At 39.9% G+C, this 19,037-nt stretch overlaps 1 protein-coding gene across 1 annotated transcript in view; it reads right to left on the bottom strand.

Annotated features, from left to right (window-relative positions):
* Positions 1 to 9,887: 9,887 nt before the first annotated feature.
* Positions 9,888 to 19,037, bottom strand: part of LOC142422893 (phospholipid-transporting ATPase ABCA3-like) — a 186,061-nt gene continuing 176,911 nt past the window's right edge. Inside the window, exons 23-27 of the mRNA XM_075528113.1 lie at positions 16,894 to 17,081; positions 16,040 to 16,210; positions 15,336 to 15,526; positions 10,417 to 10,490; positions 9,888 to 10,028 (exon numbers count right to left, since the gene is read on the bottom strand). Coding sequence (XP_075384228.1) covers positions 9,888 to 10,028; positions 10,417 to 10,490; positions 15,336 to 15,526; positions 16,040 to 16,210; positions 16,894 to 17,081 — 765 coding nt within the window. The remainder of the gene's footprint in view (positions 10,029 to 10,416; positions 10,491 to 15,335; positions 15,527 to 16,039; positions 16,211 to 16,893; positions 17,082 to 19,037) is intronic.

Below are 19,037 nucleotides of genomic sequence, written 5' to 3'. Positions count from 1 at the left end.
AGTGGCTGGTTATAGAAAAGTACTATAATACCTGTATGCTTCGTTGCTTCCCCAGTTACATTTTGCATTAACTATATATTCGATTTAAGGAGCAGTGCTATTTGCATGGCCTCCAGGAGGAGTCTTGTCTCCTCTGTACCTTTCCTCAGCCCTCCATGATGACTCATGCTGAAGGACAACAGACTGCAGAGCCACGGAAGGGGGTGTTTGTGTGGATTGGTCAGGTCTACTTAGCCACTAGTAGGTAGGGTCACCATGCCAAATTAAAAGGACAGTATATATATATATATATATATATATATATCCACTCTTGCAATCTTACGATGTAATAGCCAGCAGTAGGGGCTCCTTCCACCACTCATACGTTGCGTGATGCTGACAGGTATGTCATTCGTATTTCAAGGGACAGCAGGGTCACTCAAAGGGAACAGGTTTCGGTGGAGCTTTTGGCCCCAGCACAGACTGCCAAGAAGGAAATGGCTGTCCACTTTGGAAAAAGCACTCACTGCCACTGAGTTCATGTCCACTCATCGTGACCCTATTGGACAGGCCAGAACTGCCCCCTGTGAATTTCTGAGACTGTAACTCTTTACAGAAATTGACAGTCCCATCTTTCTGCCTCGGGGGGGGGGGGGGAGGCTGGGGGAGGATGGTGGTTTTGAACTGATCTTGTGCTTCAGAACCCAACACTTAACCACTACGCCATCAGGGCTCCTAGACCTTAGGCATAAAATAAAAACACTGTCGGATACTGAAGGCCTAGTGAATGGAAGCCGAGCATCGTCAGAATGGGGGCCAAAGGACGGGCTCCTTGGGCCAGAAGGCACTTAAAATGTACTGAGAAGGAGCTCCATTCTCGGAGTGGAGTCAAGCAGGGTGAACCGAATGGAGCAAAGTCTGTGGGATTAAAGCCTTGGGGCTCTTCGTTTGCTGATTGGGCACAACTCAAAATGTGAAGACACAGCTGCAAAATCTACTAATCATTGGAACTTGCTATGTGGCCACAAAACATGAAATTCAGACTCATTCCTCTCTCTGTCACTCTGATGCCACAATCACTTTTTCACCCCCAAAGCTGTAAACATTTGAGTGATCTAAAGATGTTTCCCTTTAGAAAAAATATATTGGAACTAATATTTGGTAGCCTAAACTCCCCAGAACTCTCCGACCCTCAAACAAAACTTGGCAGTGATGGCCTTGGCAACAATGTTCTTAGGATAAATATGCAGATTAAGTTAAATTCCACTAAAGTCATCAGGCTTGATAATTAAAGCTTTATTAGAACCCTAGGTCCCATTTGCAATTCAGGCTTCCTCACCTGAAGGGGCAAGTCTTTGACGCTGGCAAAGTCATGGTTAAAAACAACGGCAGCCATTACGCGGTCAGAGTCATCATGATACTTAATATATTTCTCAAACAACTCCTCGGAAGTAAAGCCATGAACTACGTGAAGAGAAAATCCAAGCAAGCACGCTGTCAGCAGACAGGAAATAATAGCTCATGCTCTATTTGAGGGGATGGGAAACTATCAGGACATTTACAGACACGGAAGTTTGTCAGAATGTGGCAAAGCCTCAGAGTTCTCTCAAGGGCTATAACATTCTGCACTTGTACTTGCGAAGCCAATTTTCACCGAACAAGTTTCAATTTTAGCCTCCAGTTAGTATCAGCCCTTTTTTGGCCCCACCATCCTAGACAAGAAGAAATAAGATCCAAAGAAGAACAAGGATCCCACAGGTTTCTTATGTTCACATCCTGATTTATAACTCTACATTCACTAGCTATTTCTCTTGGGTTACTTAAAATTATATGCACCAGGTCGAAATTACATTTAAAATAATTTTTAAAATTTTATTGGGGGCTCGAACAATTCTGATCACAATCCATGCATCCATCCATCCATTGTGTCAAGCACATTTGTTGCCATCATCATTCTCAAAACATAAAATAAATGTTTATAAAACAAGATGATGAGTATTCCATTCGTAAGTCCTTACTTGTCAATTTATTTAATAGCGTCTTTTGTACCATTTTAATGAGCTCCTTCACGATGTCACTGTTGGAAGGGATATAAACCAGCTCCCACTCTCTTTTGGCATTGGCATCAAGGAAATAGGCAGGCAGAGCCTGGGTCGAATAATTCGGGTACATGGTAGCACTCACAAACTTAACCGAGCCAGAATTACGAACGATCACGAGAACAGCAGTGAACCCCAATTCCAGAATAAATTCTAAAATTAGAAGAATCCACCGTCGTTTCTAGAGTAAAATGAAAGGTGTTACGTCAAGTCCATAGGCTTTACTCTCATACATCAATGTTTTATTCTCCTTCCCTCTCTACTCCACAGCACCTACTGCTCCCTGGACTAAAACACATGTCAACATCCTCTGGCCAGACTGTCCCCGTCTTGTTTCCTCACTTCTCATTCCAATCAGGTGTTCTCGCTCAGATGATCTATTTCTTCCTGACCCTCAAGAGGAAATGTTGGCTCATTTCTTGGTTGTACAATACTGCCAATGATCAAGATTCCTGGTGCTTGCATCAGTTTGTTATCCATTTTACCCATCCACTTCAATTTTGATGGATGCTGTATAATCAGACTATTGACTATATTTGACTTTTTTTCATTGAATTTTTGAACTCCCGAAGCCAATATGCCTGTAACATATGCCTGTATTAAGTTCTTCTTAGCCATAGTCTTACTTTCTTTTCTGACCTTTAATAATGTGGGCTTCTGGAATTCCAGCTCTATATTCTAATTCCCCGATTTCTTAAGGGACATACAAACAATCCCTTAACTGTAGTGTATTACTGATTTTTTTTAATATAACTGATTTTTGATGACCCAGATGCTCATTAGGAACAGGGCTCTTGGGAACTGGAATGGATAATATCAATTGCTATTATGTGTCTACCTTATGGCTATTTATCTGGTTCATATTTTTTCAGAGGTGTATACTTACTTTTAAAATAAAATTCTTCCAAAGAAGAAGCTTAACTTGTTCAAACTCCAGTGCCATTTTTTAATTTGATGAAGAAATTCACCACTGGTTGAGACTAAAGAGGAGAGATACAGAAAACCTAACGAAATATTAATTGCAGTCAAATATCAGAAAACACTCCCATTTTTCTACTTACTCTTTTGTGCATGGAATCTTACACACAGAGTTAATAACTAGAAAGAAATTTTTAAAAGAAGTAATGGATTAAATGGCATTGTTTCCACTCATATGAAACAACAGGAAAAAATCGTGTACACAGCTTACTGAAAGAATACTTCTACTTGTGTTTATCGAAATCAAAATCAACAACTCGCCAACCCCCAATTTCACATTCCGGTTTCTGTTTTGATACAGAGAATGATATCAGGAATCCCTTGCCAATGATCTCAAATCATCCAAAGGAAAATTCCAAGCAAGCAGACCATCCAAGAACCACACAGAACTGCTCAAAAACATACTCTGGAACAAAGGAGCACGTTGAGTTCACCATCCTATAAACAGCTGATCTAAAGTTGTCTTTTTGCAAACCCAGGTGCCAACCATACACAGTAAAAAGTCCACTCCCTCAGATACCTGCTGCCTGCACCAGAGGAGATGGGGGTGGGGGAGAGTTGCACATCATGGACCATAGCAAGCACGTGTAGCATCCCAGAATATGTTCAGTCAACCAGTCCCAGCAAGCCTTGTAGCACAATCTTTCTGTATCCAGATTGAGCTTGTGCCCAATTATCATAGCCCTTCCTAGATGGACCATTCCCCAAAGATCTGATTTCTTTCCCAGAACTTTTATGAATGTGCATCTATAACCTCCCGATGCCACTTGGGTTCTGCCCTACCCTATAGGGTCGAGGTAAGTCATTATGGACTCGCTGGCAGTGAATTGTGTGTGTGTGTGTGTGTGTGTGCTTATCACCCTTTGGGTGAACTAAGTCTGGAATCCCTCTAGCTTCAGGGAGACAAGAGTAAACAATGCACAGGCCACCCTCGTGGCTGCTTGCAAGTCTCTACTCCAATACAACTTTGCTGGTGTGGTAACCCTGTATCTCTTCTGGGTCATTCTTGGTCAGAATAAGGCAGGAGCCCTGTTTTGAAGGGTTCAGGGACAGTAGTTTTTAAAATAAATACAGTGCTTCAGGGACAGTAGTTTTTAAAATAAATACGGCCCATACCTCAAGCTAGTCTCATGAGGGCAGCCATCCTCAGGACTTTCACCTTCCCAAATGATGTAGGATATGCATTGTGCATGCATTAAAGAGTTTACATTTGTACAATTATTTCATATTTCATCGGCTTGCATGATAATTCTGGCTCAACCTAGCTGTCAGCAAACGTTTCCACCTAAAAACTGAAGCTGGAAATATTTTGAGGGAGGGTACATTTGCACTGCATGTAGTGGGATCTCTCTAGACTCATACTTGCTTTGAGTTTCCAAGATTCACTGTCCTTAATTACTCCCTCTTATCACCTTTCTACCATTCATGCTGATTGTTTCTAGCACAGGTTTACAAACTTATTTGGCTTATTGCTCCCTTTTCAGAAAAACATTTTACTAGGTGTCCACTGGCAATGAAAATTTATTGTATCATAGCCCTTAATCCAGTATGGTGGATTTCTGGCAGCTTCCCTCGATCGTTCCAGCACCTCCAGGGAGTGATGCGCTTAATGATACATCAGAAGACACTTGTCAAGTCCAGGGAAACCTGTGAGAGCTGGACCTCAACGGGACTGCCCTGTTTCTCTGGATCCCAGATGTTGTCTTGACAGAGCGCAGGCTTATGTTTCTATCACTTCCTAGTAGTGGAAAATCCTGGCATTTTCCTTCTCTGATAGATTTCTGCCTTCCACAGGTTTTACTGCCTGTTCTTCCAAAATGTATTTTAGAAACGCCAATTTCATCATTTCCCCTGGGAAATTCTCAAAGCACACTTTCTTTGTAATACTACCCACCTCTACTCTCTACCTTTCTCTAACTTTTTATGGAGTGGGCCTGAGCATCTGTTGGCTGGGTCAAATCCCATCCCTTTATTCCCCCTTTTGCTTTCTTCTAGGCTTGTTTTCCCCACTTACTACTTTTTAATGTTTCACTATTTCTTTAAACAGAATAAAAACAAAACCACCTTACAGGACCCCAGTAAACGTTCATTCCCAGTTGGGAGAGCAATCGCCTGATTGAGCTAATTTATGAAGGAGTAGACATTTCTAAATTGGTTTCCAAAAAACGGCACTTGCTATCTAAATGAACAGATAGCAAAATAAGGCTCAGCTAGCAAAAAGTAACCTTGATATCCACCAAAAAGGCTACCCTATGAAACTGCTGGAGAACTATAATGTGGGTAGTCTTCCAGGACATTCTCTCGACTCGGCACTTGGTCGCACAGTTGGAGTAGGAGGAGTAAACAGATGGCGTACAATGTCAAAGCCAGTTTTTATATAGGGGACGTCCATCAGAGCGAAACTACCTATATTGAGTGATACTCAAATGGTGACATTTGATTTTAAAGGCTAGAACAATGGTTTAAAATGGGGAAGGGCAGAAAGGTGGTCTTGGGATAAAAACTAGGTCTGGTTGTTTTATTTTCCATTGATACTGTGGATAGTGTTCAGTTTAGAGACTAGTAAAGATTTATGTAGTTTAACATGCAGTTCCTTTAAAAGCTACTAAAATTAGGGGGTGAAAAACTGTCAGATTCCTTAGCCTTTAAAACAAACAACTACACCTTTGCCGTTGGCATGATTTCGACTCACCGGGACCCTATAACAAAGTTATGATGCTGGAGATAAAAATGACTGGTTTCAGAGTTACTGCCAAGCACAAGCTCTATTTTAATACTCAACACATGCACATGCTAAAGTGAAGAAGAAATGTAAGTTGACTATATTCTTCAAACGACTTCAGTACTAGGTGAGAAGAATGGGAGTCTTTTCCTCAGCATTTCAGAAATCACCTACAATTTCGACAAGTCTTACAAAGCTAGATGGGAAAACTTTTGCAGCTCTTGAAGCGCGAGCCCTCAGCGGCGCAAGATGAATAGGACACAGGTGTGGGACGCAGCCGCTGCCAGGCAGGACGCCTGAGACACTCACCCAACCGCTCCAAGTCTGTGCGGCCACGTCCACCTCAGCCACTTGGCCCTGAAAACCCATCTGCCCTGGAACCCACAACCGCCACAATGCACACTGCACGAGATCTACGAGATCCACGCAGCCCCCAACGGCGGAAACCGGCCCTAAGCTCCTCCCTCCACCCCACCCCCCGCCAGGTGATCGGCAGGTCCAGGGCCCACCCTCTCCCGCGCTCCCAACCCTGAACCTCCTTGATGTTCAGCCCTCCGGTCTTGGCACATGCGCCTTAGGCTTTCAACTCTGGTGATGCACCCCAACACGCATTCCGTAGGCTACCTCTGCTAACTTGTCTTCTTGTCTCTGGTCCAAGCCTTCCCGCCTTCTCCCATCGCAGGCCTACTTAAAAAAATACTGGATAAGAGAAGAAATGAAAAAAAAAAAAAAGAAAAATGCAAAACCTCTTGAAAGTGTGAAAGCGCTATGATGCGCCTGAGAACTATGGTGCACGTGACCCAAATCATGCTCTTTTCATTCACCTCACAGGCATGTGATTATTGCGCGGCAATATGAGAAGCTGGATTACATGGAGAACACTGAGACATGAAGAGGAAGGCTTATTAACAACCTGCAAGTAGCAGATGACACCACCGTGCCGGCTAGCAGTGAGCTGGGCTTGAAGGATTACAGCCTTCACTATGGATGACATCTCAATGTAAAGAAGAACGAAATCCTCACAACTGGACCGATAAGTAACATCATGAGCAATGGAGACAAGGTCGAATTGTAAAGGATTTTGTGTTGCTTGGCTCTACAATCAATGCTCATGGAAGCAGCAGTCAAGAGACAATATGACGTGGCTTTGGGTAAATCTACTGTACAAAACCCTTTGAACGTGTTGAAAAGCAAGGGTACTCCTTTGAGGACTAAGGTGTGCTTGACCCAAGCTAGGAGATTTCCAATGGCCTCATAGGCATGTGAAAGTTGGACACTCAAAGGGGGAATAGACGGAAGATGAATTCATGCATTTGAACTATGGTGTTGGCGAAGAATATTGAAAATACCATGGACTGCCAGAAAATCAAACCAATCTTGGAAGAAGTACAGCCGGAATGCTCCTTAGAATTGAGGATGACAGGACTTTTTGTCACATACTGTGGACATGTTATCAGGAGAGACCACTCCCTGGTTTACCATTCATTGTCTAGTTCAATGATATGATAGTTGAAGCTATGTTTCAATGTGGCTAGGCCATTATGCTCAGTGGTTTGGCATTTAGTCATCCCACATGATGAGATCTGATATACTGTAATCACTTTCATGATGAAATCTGCTATGAGCACCTAATCAAGTTAAAGGGAGCTTCTTTAGGGATACAGTCTGCTTCCAATATATGTGTACGCTTGGGGAAAACTCACTTGCTCTTTGCTGAATCTGGATTTTGCCTCTGCCTCATAATCGGACCTCTATTCCTTGTAACTTGAGCTAGCAGCTGACCATATTGCCTGTTGTTTCTGGAAGTCACCCGCAGCCTACAATGAACATCTTTCTTTGTAATATTGTACTTTGCCTTCTCACACTGCTCTTTGAAACACTCTGTTCAGCTCTTTTATTTAGTAATTTCTTCCTTTATCTTTAGATACGCTACATTCAAGAGAAAGTTTCATGGCCTCTTCTGACATTCACTTTACTTAGTCTTTCTTGGTTTTTAAAAAATTACTTATTTTATGCCTGTGTGATGTTCTTTATCATTCCACACTTCACTGGGTATTTGTTTAATGAGTCAAATCTGTCTTGTGATGTTTTATCAAGTCAGGTGGGATATAATCAAGGCTGTATTTTGACTCTGATAGACTTGGTTTCTTTTCCTTCAGCTTTGACATGGACTTGCATATGAGCAATTGATGGTCTGCTCCACAGTTGGAGCCGGCTTTGTTTTGACTGATGGCATTGAGCTTCTCTATCACTTTTCCAACCTATGTATTCAATTTGATTTTTGAGTACTCCATTTGGTGAGGTCCATGTGTATAGTCACCGTTTACTTTGTTTAAAATAATTGTGTTTGCCAAGAAGAAATCACGGGTCTTGCAAAAGTCTATCAGACCCAATTCCAGCTTTGTTTCTATCAGCAAGACCACATTTACCAACTACTGCTTCTTCCTCTTTGTTTCCAGTTTTTACATTCCAATTAGCAGTAATTATCAATGCATCTTTATTGCATGCTTGATCAATTTCAGACTGAAGAAACTGGTAGAATTCTGTAATGTGTTCATTATTGGATTTAGGTTCGTTCACAAAGTTGAAGGAACTCTGGTGGTGTCATGATTGTCAATTTAGCTGCTGACTAAAAGGTTGGGATGAAGGACATTGCTGAGGTCTATTATTTTTGGTTAATTAATAGCCTTAATGAAAAACTGTATGAGACAAATTAAATGACATTTCATCAATTTAGTTCCATTCTCTGTCAGATTACTCAGAGTAGCCAATGAAGTGGCATACTCAGAAGAAGATTGGCAGAAGCCAAGATGGTGTGGCCATAACAGTAGATATTATTGGAGACAATTCTTCCTGGCTGTCTTGATGACTTTCAAACAGTCGTACTAATTTATCTTTTATTCCAGGGATTATTTTGACAATCACAAAAATAGCCTGTGAAGTGAGCTTTTGGACCCGAGCACATATAAGACCTGTGTCCTTTCAGAGCAACCATCTTACAGGCTCATTTACTGACACTATAAAGAATCAGGGGTTCAGAAGTCCAGGGTTCCTCTCTGAAATGTATATTCTATTACCCGACTCTCTTGGTGTTTCTCTATGAGCATATGAACCCATAGAAATGGCACAAACTATGATAATCTGACCACTGCTATTGCTGTGAGTAATACCATTCCCTTGTCCTTGACCCAGGATTCCTATGTCTTATGCAACATCCATGACACTGTGGCAGGCTAATTTGCTGACTTACAAAGAGTGTAACATCTCAAACTCTTCACAATTCTTTTCAAGAATCCACTTCCTTTAATCCCCTAATAAGACAATAGGATTTCTTCTTTGGAGACTACAGTCATGGATTTAACATTCACACATTTACCCATTTGCTAAAAAGCATTGGTGGTGCTTTTGCTGTCATTTGCACACATGCACACGCATCCTCACTGCCATCAAGTTGAACTTGACTCATAGCAACCCAAAGTGTACACACACACACACACACACACACACACACACACACTATAGGACAGAACTGCTCCATGGGTTTCTGAGACTGTAAATCTTTACAGGACTAGAAAGTCTCATCATTCTCCCACAGAGGGGCTGGTGGTTTTGACCTGCTCATCTGTGGTTAGTAGTCCACTGTGTGACCCACTCTGCCACCAGGGCTTCTATTGCAAGAGTGGTAACATTTTTCTGCTGAGAACTGAAGTTGAGCAAGGCTCACCATTTAATGTGTGTGTGTGTGTGTGTGTGTTGAGAGGTGCTTTAGAAGGCTTCTGAGATGTCCAAGCAGTTTGCGTTTCACTATTAACCTAAAAGTTAGTGGCTCAAACCTACCTAGTGGCAATGTGGAGGAAAGGACTGCTTCTATTGATCCACTGCTCTAAAGAAAATCCTTTAGAGCAGTTCTCTGTAACATATGGGGTCACCAAGAGTCAGAATCGACTCAATGACAATGATTTCTGTTTTTATAGAAAACATTATGACCATAAGTAATGAGTCAAATACACACAACACAGATCTACATACAGAAAGAAATGTCCTTTAGTGCATCCATGTGTGAGCAGCAGACTAAGAAAGACATAAACATCAGTGGTTGGAATTGAATCTCATAGATGCTTTATTTTTGGGTCATGTTCTGTTTTATCAATATTAGCAAAGGCGAGGAAGATTTGTTCCAGTTTTATCTGACTGATGGAATAGTCTTCTAAATTAAACAGCAATTTAGCATCCTCCAAGATACCAAACACCTTTAACAGGAGAAAAAAATAGTGAAATTATTATTGCAATGATCCTAGATGAACCCTTTTCTCACTCCACTGTCCCCCCACTTCTGCCAGGTTTAGTCTTAGAAACAAAAAGATACAGAAAGAGGAAATGAGGAAGTAGAAGGAAAAGATGGATAAAACCAGAGAGAAGGTATTTCCTCACTCTCATCCTCTTGGTGGGCATGGGATATTAATTCAATTCAGTTGGCAGAAGTCTCAATCAATTAAAGTACCGAGACTTTCTAAAAGCAAACCAAAGGTTTAACTCCTTCCTCATTGTTAGGTTCCCTTTCCACATGCTTGAATCCCAGAGATCTTAGCCATCCTGCATTAACTCCTGATGCTGGAAGGGGCATTATTCCATAATTACCTTTCCCCAGCTAATTTCATCACTGGGAATATAATAGTCAAGAATCCCTTGATGCTCCTGGTTTATGATGTTACCTAAAAAAGAAAGGGCAGGAGAAGATAAGTAATAAGGAAAGACCTGGTATTTAATAGTGTTTTTTAAAAGTAGCCAAGGAATTCCTATTCTAATTAGCCACACTAATGGAAGAGAAAATATAAATAGGTTATACACAGGCAACCTAACCCAAATTCCATCCTTTCTGGAATACAATACTTGCTAATTATTTCAATAGGTTTACTCCCTATTAAAATCTGGTCTTAATACTTGCAGTTTTCAAAAGATACAGAAAGGATACTAATCAGTTTTAGGGGAAAAATAGTGCACACACTCACTTTGCAAAACCTGAGACTTACATGAACTCTAATATTCTGTAGAATTCTACTCCTAAACTTAGTCTTGGACCTATATTTTGGTGGGTTTGTTTTTCCTGCCATGTGCATGTGCGTGTGTGTGTGTGTGTGTGTGTGTGTGCGAGAGAGAGAGAGAGAGAGAGAGAGAGAGAGAGAGAGAGAGAGAGAGAGAGAGAGAGAGAGAGAGAGTCACCTAAGTGACTAAGCGGCAGCATCTTCAGTGAAAGAGAAAAGGCACATATGTCAACCACAAAAGTAAGGCCAGTGGGTTCCTGTCCCTTGGGCAGTGAATGAGAACTCATCCACCAGAGAGGAATGAGATGTTTAAATTGAAGAAAACATGGCAGTTATATTGTTTTCTAGGTTTTTTGTTTTTACTTTTATTGTCCATTGAAATCCAATTTATGGTAATTCCATGTGTGTTAAGAGTCAATCTGTGTTCTGTATCATTTTCAATGGCTGGTTATTTTTTTTTAAACCAGGTGTTTCTTTCAAGATGCCTCTTAAAGGACGACAAAGGAAAAAAAAAAACCTTCATGGACAACATCCAAATATTACCAGACACTGAAAACACCCTAAAAGAAGCAGAACATTATCAGAAATCATGCCAGAAGATGAACCCCACAGGTTGGGGGAGACTCGCAATGTGACTGAGGAGGAGCTGCCTTCTTAAAGTAGATGGGTGGAGTAAAGGCTTTGAGACCTTCATTTACTGATGGGGCAGGGCTCAAAACAAGAAGAAATGGCTGCAGACATCAATCAATAATTGAAACTTGAAAATTGGAAGTTGTGAATAGTGAAATGGAAAGCATAAATACTGGCATTCTAGCCATTAGTGAGCTGAAATGAACTAATACTGACCATTTTTAATCCAAAAATTATGACTACTGTGATGGGATTGAGACAATCAATACGAATGGCATTGTATTCATAGCTAAAAAGGACATCAAGATCTATCTTGAAGATCCACAATCATTGGTCATGGAAGCAACAGTCAAGAGATCAAACAAAACGTTGCATTGGCTAAATACACTGCACAAGACCTCTTTCAAGTGCTGCAAAGCAAGGATATATATTACTTTGAGGACTAAGGTGCCTCATATGAATGCAAAAGTTGAATTGAATAATGCAGATGGAAGAATAATCAATGCATTTGAATTATGGTGCTGGTGAAAAATATTGATAGTACCATGGACTCCCAAATAAACAACCAAGTTCTGTCTTGGAAGAAGTACAGTCAGAATCCTCCTTAGAAGCAAGGATGGTGAGACTTTGTTCCACGTACTTTGGATATTTATCTTGGAGAGACCAGTCCTTGGATATCTTATTTGGTAAAGTAGAGGGACAGGGGGAAAAGAGCAAAACCATGGGCAAGATGAATTGACATGGTGGCTGCAATTATGAGTTCAAACTTAACAACAAATGTGAGGAGGGCACAGGACCAGACAGTGTTACAAAGGTCACTGCAATGGAACTGACTTGAAGTGACCTAACCACCGCCACCGCCACCCCCACCACCACCACCAACTCCTCCTCCTCCTCCTCCTTCTCCTCCTTCACCACCACCTCCACCACCAATCTGCATTTGGAAATATTTGTTCATTTTTGAAGTTTAATTAGTTTGAGGATCTCAGCTCAAGCTATCCATTTTTTAATGGGCCCAACATTTCATCTTCCATATTAGTATTGGCAATGGCTTTTGCTTCAGGGAAAACTAACCTTTGAATTTTGTCATTGTTCACTACTAGGTTTGGGGTTGATCTTTTTTTTTCTTTTCTGTTTTGATTCTTTGAATTTTGTCTCTCTTTTTTTTTTAGTACAAGCAAATCATTAGAAGGTCAATTTTCTTTCAGCTTTCTAGCAACAAGAACTTTCTGGTATGTAATCTACCATTCTGTGGCAAGAGGATCTCTCTGCTTTGTGGTCTTTTAAAAATAGTAAATTCTCTTAAATTACTTGAATTTAAGTAAACATTTACCTAAAATTATCTTGTATTGCATAGCACTAATCTTCAATTGAAGTGTTTATTTAAGTTACCTAGAGCTTTCTCTATTTATTCCTTTTTTGTGTAATATTTATAGATAGGATCAATGTCAGTTTCATTATTTGTCTACTATCATACATTGTTTTATTTATTTAAATAATTTTATTGGGGGCTCATACAGCTCTTATCACAATCTATCCATCCATTTATCGTGTTAAACACATTTGTACATTTTCTTTTTAAAAAAAATCATTTTCATTTGTCCATTTTCAAAACATTTTCTTTCTACTTAAGCCCTTGGTATCAGCTCATCTTTTGTTCCTCCCTCTCCTACTCTGCCTCCCTCATGAACCCTTTATAATTTATAAATTATTTTTTCATGTGTCACACTGATTGATGTCTCCCTTCACCCACTTTTCTATTGTTCATTCCCCTGGGAGGGGGTTATATGTAGATCATTGTGATTGGTTGTTCCTTTCTCCCCCCACCTTCCCTTTACCCTCCTGGTATTGTTACTCTCATTATTAGTCCTGAGGGGTTTGTTTGTCCTGGATCCCCTATGATTCCAGCTCTTATCTGTCTCTGTGTACATGGGATGGTCTAGCTGGTTTTGTAAGGTAGAATTGGGATCATGATAGAATGTGTTGGGGGTGGGGATAGGGAGAGGAAGCATTAAAGAACTAGAGGAGAGTTGTATTTTTTGTTAGTGCTATACTGCACCCTGGCTGGCTCATCTCTTCCTCATGTCCCTTCTGTCAGGGGATGTCCAGTTGTCTACAGATGGGCGTTGGGTCTCCACTCTGCATTGCCCCTCATTCATATTGATATGACATTTTGTTCTGGGCCTTTGATGCCTGATACCTGATTCCATTGACACCTCATGATCACACAGGCTGGTGTGCTTCTTCTATTGTGGGCTTTGTTGTTTCTCAGTTATATGGGTGCTTGTTTATCTTCAAGCCTTTAAGACCCCAGATGCTAAATCTTTTGAAAGCCAGGCACCATCAGCTTTCTTCACCACATTTACTTATGCCTCCATTTTGTCTTCAGCGATCATGTCAGGAAGGTGAGCATAACAGAATGCCAGGTAATTAGAACAAAGTGTTCTTGCATTGAAGGAGTACTCGGATAGTGGTCCAATCTCTGTCGGCTACCTTGATACTTAACATACAAATATATGCATATAGATCTATTTCCCTATAATTATATAAAATATATTTACATATTTACATGCCCATATCTAGACTTCTGTAAATGTCCTTTGTCTCTTAGTTCTTGCCTCTATTTCCTTTTACTTTCCTCCCGTCCCACGATCACGTTTTGCCTTCATTTGGGTTTCAGTAATTCCCTCAGTTACATTGCCCTTGATTTTAGATCACTTGTTGTTCCCTTGTCCCTGGATTTGTTAACACCCACTTCCTTTTCTACACCTCCACCTCTCCCATTCTTTAAGTAGATAAAGAATAGTGTGGGGGAAGTTGGTAAATGATCAACCCAACATTTATATATATTGGGTCAGAACATAAGTCACATGAAAGTTACTGTGTTCACTTCCATCAGGGATAATCTGTTCTCGGGTTATGTATCCATTCTCTTTTCTCCAGGCCGAGCATAACGCTGGGTGGGCTCAAAGTATATATACAGTGATACTTCAGTTGACTGATGACTCCATGCTCGAACTTTCCGCTACTTGAGCAGTAAAGTTTGAAGAAATAAAAAAATCTGCTCAGTGTTCGTAACAGTGCTTCATAGTGAAACTGAAAATTTGACTTGAAAGAACCCTACAGGCCTTGAGTGAGTCACGTGTTCGTCTCCACGTGGACACAAAGGGATAATGCTTCAGTCTAAGCACCTCTCTCAGACAATATACAGTCCGTGTGTTAGTGTGTTAAAACATTCAACATTGTGCTGTTTTTTGGGGGGGGTGCTTTTTAAATGTAAAATATCAAAATTTTATTTATTGAGTTGGGTTTTGATATTTAATATGGTATATATATTGTGTTTAGATGTTTCCAGGGGGCATTTCTAAAATGTAGGGCTATTAACTCTGTGTTAACGTCCTGGAAAAATGAATTTATAAGTGTAACTTTGGGACCTCAGAACCAATTGCAGTGATACTTCTGTTGTCAAACTCAATTCATTCCAAAGTTGTGTTCAAACACTGAAAAGTTTGAGAACTCAGCATATTTTTCCCATAAGAAATGATGGAAAACCAAATAATTGATTCTGAGGACCCCAAATCAGTTGATTCCTATAGGCGATTGGCCAAACCTCTGCTATTTTTTGAAAGTTTCTTAGGGAAAACTTCTAAGGGGTAAGATGTTCACACAAAAAAAAAAACTATTCTAAACAAAGCGCAATATAAAAGCTCAATAAACCCCAATAACACACAGGATGATGTTAATTATTGAAGACTATTTGCAGAACAACTGAAAAAAAATTTATCGGCAAGAACTTTCTGATACATAATGTGGTATTTAGTAAAGCAGTACTCAATACAACTATGATTTAGCACAAGTTTTAAAAGTCAGCCCTACTTATATTACCTGGGAAAGTTGTCGCAATAAATTCTTTGAACTCCTGTAGTTTATTTTCATCTTTGTTCATATTAATCTTGGCTTTCATGTTGTATACATTACCATACTTGTTCTTAAGTTCCTGAGGACTGCCTATGCACGTGAACCTTCCTTTTACCATGATGGCCAACCTGGTACAGAGGGCCTCACATTCTTCCATGCTAGGGAGGCAAAGGAGTTATGACTGAAAAATTTTCTTTTAAAAGGGAAATTCTGTAGTTCAAGCAGAGCCATGATTACAAGGTAACCTTTGCAATGGGTATTGTAGATTATCAACACTAAAGTCATCATAGAGAGGGCTTTAAAATTCAACTCAGCTAGTGCTTTTGTCCACAATATAGACAAAGCGCCCTGCAAGCAGAAAGAAAATGTTTGGGAAATGTTGATGTCAACAAGTGTACATGTGTGCTTAATACAACTGAATGCTGGATTGGTATAAGATTTTTAAGAGCACCCAGTAAAATGATTAATTAATAAAAAAAGAAAAAGCTCCCTGACTTTCTATATTCCTTTAGAATTCATTGGAAGAACCAGGAGATCCCTGTAGCAAATTCAGAGTCTATTAATAGTACCCTCTAGGTAAATTTAGTAAATTCACATCCTTGTTCTCTCAATTTCCTCCTACACAATGCAACTTCTTATAACTCCCCACCCAGCCTCTCAGTGGAACGTACCTCTGGGAAGTCACTATGACAGCTTTTCCAGTGTTACAGATCCGTGTCACAGTGTTCCTGACCAGGTTCCAGCCTATTGGGTCCATGCCAGCAGATGGATCATCCAGGAAGATAACTGAAGGCCGTCCCATTAGGGCAACAACAGTACTCAGTCTACGTTTGTTTCCTCCGCTTTAAGGCCAAGGAAAGAAAGAAAAAAGAAAGTGGGAAGATTATACGGGTCCAAAATAAACCAAAGCCAACCAAGTCCATTGCTCCTGGCTCATTTACTATTCACTGTGACTGAACAGCACAGAGCAGAACTTCTCTTTTGGGTTCTGCGACTGTCAATCTTAATGGGAGCGGATAATTTCATGTTTCTTCTTCTGAGCAGCATTTGGGTTTGAATTGCTGATTTTGTGGTTAGCAGCCCAATGCTCAGCCAACTGCAGTCACAGTCATTAATTAATAGGAAGGAATTAGCTCAAACATCAAGAATGTTGATTTCTTATGATTAATAAATCATCAAGTCCTGTTGTATATGTATCTCTAAATAACTTTCAAGGAGATGACTTATTTGAAATTAATTGCAGTATTATAACATGGGCCATGTTTTTGTTCTTCAGAGACAGCGAACTGTATGAATACAAACATGGTATTCTTTAAAAAAAATGTTCACATCTGCAAGAAGTTTAGCTCATGGCACTGGGGACTGCCTTATTCCTGACAGAGTAACTCTGGCAGAACATTATGTGATTTCATCAACATTGTTTCTGTGGGACACAGGGACTCAGGTTAAATTGGAAGGCATTTGTTTAAAATAAAAAACAGAAGTAGATTAGGTAGATAATGATTGCAGCAGCATAAAGTCTCACCTGTATGTATAGATATAACTGTCAGCCTGGGCTTCCAGATGCATTGAATGCAAGAAGACTTGCACATATACATAAATGTCTGGCTCAGGGACTCCCCACAGCCTGGCATACATGCTTAGCAATTCCCGACCTGTCATGTAGTTCAGCAAGGGGTCAGATTGAGGACAATAGCCAATTCTTGACCTAATCTGAATTAAAAGGGTAATCATGAGCAATAGATCCAAGTCAACTATTTCATTGAGCATAAAGTCCACATGGATGGAATAGAATTTTTCCAGCCCATGATGCTAAGAAAATTTGAGAAATATAAAGCACCCACCGAGACTTCCCTTTCGTCCACTCTATAAGATGATTGCAGTTACAGCTTAATGTAATAAACTGGAATAATAATAGTCTTAACAACACATATTCGTTTTGTGCTACTGTGTGCCCACATTAGATTTTGTTGGTTTATTACAAGAAATGACCTACTACTCCACAAACAATAGGAAAGAGCTAATCTATCGAATCAATTACAATAACATATAAAGTTTCACTTCCAGTGGTAGCTAAAGAGCATCTTTGGACCATTAGTACACACATGCATAACAACTATAATTTTCTGTTTCTTTCTTTGTGTGTTCATGTATAAACATATCAACGTAGGTTAACAGAACTAAACAGATATTTCATACATAGAACAGAATTTATAGTTTGAGTCTAGTTATCTTTTATTTTTGAAAAACTTTTAAGTGTGGTTTGAGTGACAATTTAAAGAGCAAATTGGTTTACCATTCAACAACTCATACACATTTTGCTTCGCTACATTTCTTGCAGTATGCACAAAGTAACCACCGAGTTCTCTCTTCCTTCCTTTATTCGTCATTTTAATCCATCCTTCTTCCTCTGTCATACCTGTCTTTGAAGCTTTATTTGAGGGCAAATAATTCTCTTTTGATTTTGTATGGTAGGTTGGTGTAAGAAACACCTGCTCCCTTTAAATTATTTTGGGGTTGGTTCCACACTTCTTCCCAGCTCTAGGACCTTCAATTGCGATCCCTTTCAGAGCACTGAGTAGTGGGAGCCAGGCACCAACTAGTTCTTCTGGTTTCAGGCGGTGCAGACTAAGGTTTGCATGGTACTTTGTTTGGTTCAGTGGGTTAATTGCTTTCAGATTTATTTATTTTAGCTTCCTATTGTGAATTGGGTGAAGGTTTTTGGAGCAAATCAGTTTGCCATGAAAGAATCCATGCACTTTTTTGTTTCATGTGGTTGATAGAAATCTCCACAATATAACATCATTTATACCATCCCTCCCTGTTTTCCTTATTTACATTCTTCTTAATTTCCTAACCCTCAAAAACTTTATCCTTGGTAAATGCTGCCCTTACAAAAAAAATCTCAAATGGCTGATTATTCTAAGGTGTATATACTTACCTAGTGTTACTGTTACACTTATGGATTTGTCAATTCTCTTGTTGAATATTTAGCAATGGGGTGAACCCATTCCCAGGCCAGAAGGGCCAATAGTTTTCCATTAGTTTCCATCTAATCAGTAAACCTGATCTTTTTAATGAGTTTTGAACCTTAAAAAATAGTTTCTCACATTTCTTCTGGAACTTTCTAATGCGATCCCCTTTCAGAGAAATTGCTAGTAATTGCCATGCACCATCTAGTTCTTCTGGTTTTGGGGTTATGGGAACTGATCTTCCTGTGGTTCATCAGTCCTTTGGATGAGTTGTTTCCTTGTATCTTTAGTTTTCTTTACTCATCTCTGCCCCTCACAGGGAAAGACCACTAGTAGTATGTTAGATGGCCAATTCCAAGCTTTTAAGCCTGAGTCACAACTCACAAAAGTACAATGTAGAACACCATCTTTGTTATCTATCAATGCCAATTGACTTTGATGTACCCATGACTATGGCTCCAAGTCTAAGTCTAGTGAATCAAATCCTCTTGGTGCTTGACTATGGCTACAAAGGTTACATACCTTTGGCCTCTGCTTGTTCTATTCCAAACATGGATATGTTTCTATAAACATATGCTTACAGCTCTTATGAACATGTTTGTAGAAATATTGACTGCCAAACCTATATACGGTTTTGAGTGTTGTCCTGAGTATTCTTATGTTAAATGACTGTAAAAAGTATTTAAATTTTTTCAAG

This window comes from Tenrec ecaudatus, chromosome 12 (genome assembly GCF_050624435.1).
Source record: "Tenrec ecaudatus isolate mTenEca1 chromosome 12, mTenEca1.hap1, whole genome shotgun sequence".
NCBI lineage: Eukaryota > Metazoa > Chordata > Mammalia > Afrosoricida > Tenrecidae > Tenrec > Tenrec ecaudatus.
Note: the sequence above shows the minus strand (reverse complement) of the source record. Positions and strands in the feature narration are given on the sequence as shown.